An 8,273-nucleotide genomic window follows, 5' to 3' on the forward strand; every position below is an offset into this window, starting at 1 on the left:
AGTAAGTTCGTGACGATCGACTATTTTTTAATTTATATATTGAAAAACTCGAGTTGTATATAAATTAATTAAATGTAATTAATTATATATTTAAATTAGATAATTAAATATAATTCAGCCCTTTTTATTATTAAAAATGTTGAATTATAAAATAATTTAAATATTTAATTTGTTGAATTTAAAAATATCTATTTACTCCGAAGATCGATGATGGAGATTATATTTTCTATTCTCGACCCCACTTTAGTATTTAATTAATAAATAAATATTTAATTAAATATTGAAATTAATTTTTAAAAAAATAAATAACTATATTATATATTATTTAAAACAGAATTACGGCATCCATTTATAAATACCACCGATTCCAAATCTCAAATTCTTAACTTTCAATCTCTCTCTCTCTCTCCTCCTTCCTTCTCTCTCTAGTGGCAGCCATGGATGCAAATTCGAAGCTTTTGTTTGCCCTAATAACACAGAGGAGCAATATTATTATTATTATTATTATTATTATTATTATTATTATTATTATTAGCTTCCTTGTTCCAAGTTTAAATTATTCATCCACCATGCCTATCAATCAGCTTCAGTTCTTCAACTTTCTCTCTCTTCCATGTGAGTTCTTCTCTCTCTTTAAAATTTATATTTTAATTCTTAATTTTCTTCATAATTATTTAATTTTGATAAGATAGAATAATATCATAATATTTTTTATAATGATTGAAGTAAATTGAATTTTTTCAAAATTATATTATAAAAATAACTAAAAATACTAATAATAATAAATAAATCAACGAGTAATGACATGTGAGGGTTCTTCGAAGTACTCTTGTCCTATAATTTATGTCTCTATGTTCTTCCCGGTCAAAAGTAACATATTAATAACGATATATATAAATATATAATTTCATAATTATTTGAATTTACAATTTGTTTGTATTTTATGTTTAATAAAATTTTAAATTTTAAATTTGTATTAAATAGAATATTTATTTTTAAAATTTATTGAATTGATTATTTTCTTCTTTTTCTTTCATTTTCTTCTTTTATTTTTTCGTCCTCACCAATCACGGGCGTCAAAATTGAAATGAACACACAACCAAACATAAATTGGATACCTCCTCGTGACTTAGGTCACTAATAGGTTAAAATCTTGTTAGAAAAATAGTACGTTGGTTGAGTCTTGTGTGGACCTTAAAGTCGTTGAGAACCTGCAAATTTAGTTTATTGGAAGTTGTAAGTCTGCATAGACATCGAAGAATTAGATCATCGAAATTACTTTGTTAATTTTCAAATAGTTATTGAAGATTTAGGGTATAGGGTAAAATGAATAAGATGACGAAAGAATATATATATATATATATATATAGATATATATATATATAAACTTTAATATTTTAATTTAAAGCTTAAAANNNAAACTTTAATATTTTAATTTAAAGCTTAAAATTTTATTTTTAATTAAAAAAAGACTTCAAATACAAACTTGAAGCTTAAAATTATTAAATTTGAAAAATCAAAATTCGTAATGCAACTAAATAAAAAAAATATAGTTTTACTTAATTTTTTAATTAAAAAGTGTTGACATAAATATAATATAATATTATTATTTTTCTTTTTCTTAATTGCCTCGAAAAATAGTTTACTTTTTTCAAACCCAAAATAAAAAACAAAGAAAGAAAAAAGGTTTCCTTTTAAAAACAATTTAAAAAAAAAAATAAATAAAAATTCCCTTTTTCTCCAAGCGGGCCCGTTGCGTAGTTAGGAACACTTAGAGAATAATTCTATGGGGGGACCACATATATAGAGCACATGTGGCAAAGCCGACGTCGTCGTTTTGATGTCCCTTCAAAATTTTAGTTGGCCCACTAACAGAGTATGGGCCTTAGAAATAAATGGCCCATTTACAATATCTGTGGCCCATTTATTTAAATTTTAAAATATTGAATTCTGATTTGTTCGGTAAATCTGTTGCAGTTTATAAGCTCTCTCAACCGGGAGTGAATTGGCAATGGCGGGAAGTTGATGCTATTGATTTGACATCGCGGTGTTTGTGGGAGTATATTGGCATAGGGGTTCAATTAGGGTTTGTGGGAGCCTTGTTCGTTCGAGTTCTTCAGAAATGGATCGGTTCGTCTTGGAATGCTTACAGTGGAGAGGACAAATTGACGGATCGAGCTGCGGAAAACTGTCCGGTCAGCCGGAAATTGAGCGTTTCTTACAGAGCCAGTGTAGGTTGCTCCTTCTTACTCTTGGCGATTCATGTTCTTATGCTTTTTATTTTGCAAAATGGAAGTGGTTCTCATTGCGATTCCAGAGTCGAAGTTCTTTCCTCTGAGATAACGGAAGTGATAGCGTGGGGAGGAGGAATTTTCGCAGTTTTTACGGTCTTGCGCGATAAATCCGTCAAGTATCCATGGATTCTACGAGGATGGTGGTTTTGCAGCTTCGTTTTGTCGATTGTTCGTCTGGCTTTGGATGTGTATTTCGGAAATGTCGATCAGTTGAGATTGCAAGATTATGCCGAGTTTTTCAGCCTTCTTCCATTGGTTTTCCTGTTAGGGCTTTCAATCTATGGGCGGACAAATATGGTTTTCAATGTTCATAATGGCTTGGATGATCCACTTCTCCGGGGAAAGTGTTTAGAACAAAAGGGAGATGAGAAGGATTCTCCTTATGGAAGGGCATCGCTTCTTCAACTCCTTACCTTTTCGTGGCTTAATCCCCTGTTTTCTGTTGGATACAAGAGGCCTCTGAAGCAAGAGGACATACCAGATGTTTGTACGTTTGATTCTGCCAAATTTTTATCGCATTCCTTTGACGAAACCCTAGATTCTTTAAGGAAGAAGAATAATAACACAAACCCATCAATCTACGAGACAATATATTTGTTTGGACGAAAGAAGGCAGCAATAAATGCTTTGTTTGCTGTTCTAGGTGCTGCAATATCATATGTTGGACCATACCTTATTGACGACCTTGTGAAATTCCTCACTCAGAAGAAAATGCGGAGCTCATCAAGCGGGTATTTTCTTGCACTTGGCTTTATTAGTGCAAAGGTGATCGAGTCAATAGTTCAAAGGCAATGGGTTTTCGGTGCACGCCAACTGGGTCTTCGTCTTCGAGCTGCTTTGATATCTCACATATACCAGAAGGGCTTGCGTCTGTCAAGCCGATCTCGCCAAAATTGCACGAGTGGGGAGATCATGAACTACATGAGTGTTGATATCCAAAGAATCGCGGATTTCTGTTGGTTCTTGAACATCCTGTGGATGTTACCCGTACAAATTTCATTAGCTATGTATATTTTGCAAACAAATCTGGGATTGGGATCATTGGCTGCATTAGCAGCAACTCTAGGAGTTATGTCCTGCAACATACCAATTACCAGTATTCAGAAAAATTACCAGACGAAGATAATGGAAGCTAAAGATAATAGGATGAAAACCACTTCGGAAATTCTCAGAAACATGAAGACACTCAAACTTCAAGCATGGGATACTCAGTACCTCCAAAAGCTAGAAAGCCAAAGGAAAGTGGAGCATCACTGGTTATGGAAGTCGTTGAGACTAATGGGAGTCTCAGCTTTTCTCTTTTGGGGAGCGCCGGCTTTTGTCTCTGTTATAACATTCGGGGTGTGTTTCTTACTGGGGATAGAATTGACTGCTGGAAGAGTCTTATCTGCTTTGGCTACATTCCGTATTCTACAAGACCCAATATTCAATCTCCCTGATTTACTCTCTGCTCTTGCACAAGGCAAAGTCTCAGCGGATAGAGTTTCTTCATACCTCCAGGAGGATGAAATACGGCAGGATTCCATCACTTATGTTCCTAGAGGTCAAACAGAGCTTGATATAGAGATAGAAAATGGAAAATTCAGTTGGGACCTGGAATCAAGCAAGGTATCTCTTGATCAGATAAACTTGAAAGTGAAAAGGGGGATGAAAGTGGCAGTATGTGGGATGGTAGGTTCGGGAAAGTCCAGCTTGCTCTCTTGCATACTTGGTGAAATAGAAAAGCTCTCTGGGACAGTGAAGATCAGTGGTACAAAGGCATATGTTCCTCAGTCTCCTTGGATACTGTCGGGGAGTATCAGGGAGAATATTCTTTTTGGAAATGAATATGAAAGTACCAAATATAACAGAACCATTAGTGCATGTGCTTTGGTAAAAGATTTTGAGTTGTTTTCTTGTGGCGACTTAACTGAAATTGGAGAAAGAGGGGTAAATATGAGTGGGGGACAGAAGCAGAGGATACAAATTGCTCGTGCAGTTTATCAAGATGCTGATATTTATCTCCTTGATGATCCTTTCAGTGCAGTTGATGCTCATACAGGCACTCAACTCTTCGAGGTTAGTCAGGATAAATACTGTAGAGGATAAGCAAGCAATACTTATACTTTATTGAATGGACAACTTAATGAAACCTTATTATTGCTTTTAATACTATGCAGGACTGTCTAATGGGTGTTCTCAAGGAGAAGACTATAGTTTATGTCACCCACCAAGTCGAATTTCTACCGGCAGCAGACCTCATCCTGGTTAGTAAAGTGCCACAAAAGATCCTTTTTATTCATCTCAAGAAACTTTACCGTGCATTTTTTCATTTTTTAAACAACCATCGTGTGAGATTCCACATCGGTTGGAGAGGGGAACGAAACATTCTTTATAAGGGTGTGTAAACCTTTTCCTAGTAGATGCGTTTTAAAACCTTGAGGGGAATCCCGAAAGGGAAAGCCCAAAAAGGACAATATTTGCTAGTGGTGGCCTTGGGCCGTTATAAATGGTATCAGAGCCAAACACTGGGCGGTGTGTCAGCGAGGACGCTTGGTTTCCAAGGGGTGGATTGTGAGATCCCACATCGGTTGGAGTGGGGAACGATTCCTTATAAGGATGTGGAAACCTTTCCCCAGTGGACGCATTTTAAAACCTTGAGGGGAAGCCCCAAAGGGATAACCCAAAGAGGACAATATCTACTGGCGGTGGCCTTGAGCCGTTACACGTCAATCAACTACATGCATGTGATTTAAGCCAAGTCATCTTGTCCAAAAAGGATAATTCAACTCAGGTTTACCTTGAATGATTGAGAAATTATTCTCCTAAAACTAGTTAAGAGACAGGAACTATCCATCTTAATAACAATTTGTGAATTGTATGCTACCCTGAATGTTTTAAAGCTTGTGATTGACAATATTTGGTCTCTAAGATGGGCATGTTTTGTAATTAACATTTGACAGGTGATGCAAGATGGAAAAATTTCTCAAGTTGGAGGATTTGAAGAACTTTTGAAACAAAACATAGGGTTTGAAGCTTTAGTTGGGGCTCATAGTCAAGCTTTAGAGTCTATCCTCACAGTTGAAAACTCAAGTAGAAAAACCCAACTGCCAAATCCCGAAAAAGAATTGTATGAAGATTCTATCATAAATGTGGAGCCTATAAACTTACAATATGATTTAGTGGAGATTAAAAAACCTGCAGAGATAACAGCTAAGGGAGGACAGTTGGTTCAAGAGGAAGAGAGAGAGAGAGGAAGCATTGGTAAAGATGTGTACTGGTCCTATTTAACCACTGTCAAAAAAGGAGCATTGGTTCCAATCATAATCTTGGCACAAGTATCATTCCAAGCTTTACAGGTAGCTAGTAACTACTGGATGGCATGGGCTATTCCTCCTACAAGTGATACACAACCAGTAATTCGGATGAATATCATACTACTTGTTTATTCATTACTTGCTGTTGGAAGTTCACTTTGCGTGCTATTGCGAGGTATTCTAATTGCCATAACAGGACTTCAAACAGCACAAACGCTCTTCAGAAATATGTTATATAGTGTATTCCGGGCACCAATGGCGTTCTTTGACTCGACTCCAACTGGAAGAATTATAAACCGGGTAACTTGAACTTACAATTTAGCTTATTATAATACTAGCAGTCTGTATTAGTTTACCTATGATTTATCACTAGCCTTTGTGTAATAAATTATTGCAAGTATGAGTTAGATGGTCAAGGAATAGTTCCCAGGATATTAACCTCACTTGTAATTACTTTGCAGGCTTCCAATGATCAAAGCGTTGTAGACTTGGAAATGGCTTTGAGGTTAGGAATGTGTGCAGTTTCAATAATTCAGATTATAGGGACCATTATAGTAATGTCTCAGGTAGCATGGGAAGTGTTTGTTGTTTTTGTTCCTACAATTGCAGCTTGCATTTGGTACCAAGTGAGTAACTTCACCTTTGTAGACTTTCGTTTTTTTTTTCATTTTTGTTATGTCTTGGAGTACTTATGAAACCAATTTGTGATTATGGCAGCAATATTACACACCGACAGCCCGAGAACTTGCTCGGTTATCTGGGATACAACAAGCTCCAATCCTCCATCAGTTTGCAGAGTCCCTAGCAGGAGCAGCAACTATTCGCGCTTTCAATCAAGAAGACAGATTTTTCAAAACTAACCTTGCTCTTATTGATGACTTTTCAAGGCCGTGGTTCCATAATGTTTCAGTCATGGAGTGGCTTTGTTTCAGACTGAACATTCTATCAAATTTTGTTTTTGGATTTTCATTGGTTTTGCTGGTATCTCTCCCCGAAGGAGTTATTAATCCAAGTGAGTTTCTTTGATACAACTTGTTTGTATATATGTTTTACCACTAAAGAAATCATAAACTGAAATTTTTTAGGAAGCCAGATTAATTACTATTTACAATGAATTGGAATTTTTTCAGGTATGGCAGGTCTGGCAGTGACGTATGGGATAAACTTGAATTATATGCAAACTTCAGTTATCTGGAACATATGCAACGCAGAGAATAAAATCATATCAGTTGAAAGAATTCTTCAGTACTCAAGAATAAAGAGTGAAGCACCTCTTGTTATTGAGAATTGCAGACCACCAAGCAATTGGCCGCAAGATGGGAGGATTTGCTTCAAAAATTTGCGGGTGAAACTCCATAAAATTTAGCATACGAAAATTCTAGAGTACTTGAGCCATATATTCAGTACCATATATCCGAAGTTAACAGATTTGCATGTTAAACAATTTGATATGATCAGAAGTACTGGTTCTATTATGCATACAATTTTCTCTCTAATGAGCTTCAACCTTTTGTAGATTCGATATGCGGACCATCTCCCGGATGTCCTGAAAAGCATCAGTTGCACCTTCCCAGCAAGAAAGAAAGTGGGTGTTGTAGGAAGGACGGGCAGTGGGAAATCAACTCTCATACAGGCACTTTTTAGGATTGTTGAACCTAAAGAGGGAAGCATTATAATAGACGACATTGACATTTGCAAGATAGGCCTCCATGACCTGAGATCAAGGCTAAGCATCATCCCTCAAGACCCTTCCATGTTTGAAGGAACAGTTAGAGGAAACCTCGACCCACTGGGTCGGTATACTGACCAGGAAATTTGGGAGGTAATCTTTCTTCCCTACTAACGTTTAAATACTATTTTGGTCTTTGTACTTTTGGATTTGGTTTATTTTGATCTCTATAATTTCAACTTTTGTTATTTTAATCACCATACTTTCAAAACGTCTGTTTTGATCTAGAACTTTTAAAAAATAACCAATTTGGTTTCTATTTGCAAAATTTAGACATAGAATCAAAATGGTCACATGTTTTGAAAGAACAAATACTAAAAAGAACCAAAGTTGAAAGGACTGAGACCAAAATAGACGCTTTAAAGGTACTGGGACCAAAATGAACCAAAGTTGAAAGGATAGGAGCCGGAATTATAGTTTACTGTGCCTTTTGTGTCTCAGGCCTTGGACAAATGTCTACTAGGTGATTTGGTGCGTGCAAAGGACGAGAAGTTGAATTCTTCAGGTTGAGCTTGCTAATTTGAAAATGATTACACTTACTAGAAAGTGAGGTATACTTAGCTTTTCTAATACATCATAGTTTAACTTTTTTACAGTGGTTGAAAATGGAGAAAATTGGAGTGTGGGTCAACGACAACTATTTTGTCTGGGAAGGGCATTGCTCTCCAAGAGTCGTATTCTGGTGCTTGATGAAGCAACAGCCTCCGTTGATTCTGCCACTGATGGCATCATACAAAACATCATCGGCCAAGAGTTCAAAGATCGTACCGTGGTAACCATAGCTCATAGAATCCACACCGTCATTGATAGCGATTTTGTCTTGGTTCTAAGTGATGGTGGGTTCTGAAGTTCTTTCCCCATTCATTCATATATGATCTTCCTTTCTATTCTTTGCATTGGTTACTTAACTGATAAGATTTTGATATATTAGAGACTAAACTAGTACTGTTTTTT

General features: G+C 36.0%; 1 protein-coding gene across 1 annotated transcript; it reads left to right on the plus strand.

The window, feature by feature from the left end:
- Positions 1-2,135: 2,135 nt before the first annotated feature.
- On the plus strand, positions 2,136-7,963 carry LOC111785920 (putative ABC transporter C family member 15; the record flags this gene model as incomplete). The annotated part of the gene is given in 9 exon segments (XM_023666293.1): positions 2,136-4,352; positions 4,454-4,540; positions 5,237-5,890; positions 6,052-6,216; positions 6,308-6,602; positions 6,721-6,935; positions 7,107-7,412; positions 7,761-7,824; positions 7,916-7,963. Coding segments are annotated over 9 exon segments (3,916 nt in total), but the record flags the coding sequence as incomplete, so codon positions are not given.
- Positions 7,964-8,273: the final 310 nt, after the last annotated feature.

The sequence above is a fragment of the Cucurbita pepo genome, unplaced genomic scaffold (assembly GCF_002806865.2).
Source record: "Cucurbita pepo subsp. pepo cultivar mu-cu-16 unplaced genomic scaffold, ASM280686v2 Cp4.1_scaffold000835, whole genome shotgun sequence".
NCBI lineage: Eukaryota > Viridiplantae > Streptophyta > Magnoliopsida > Cucurbitales > Cucurbitaceae > Cucurbita > Cucurbita pepo.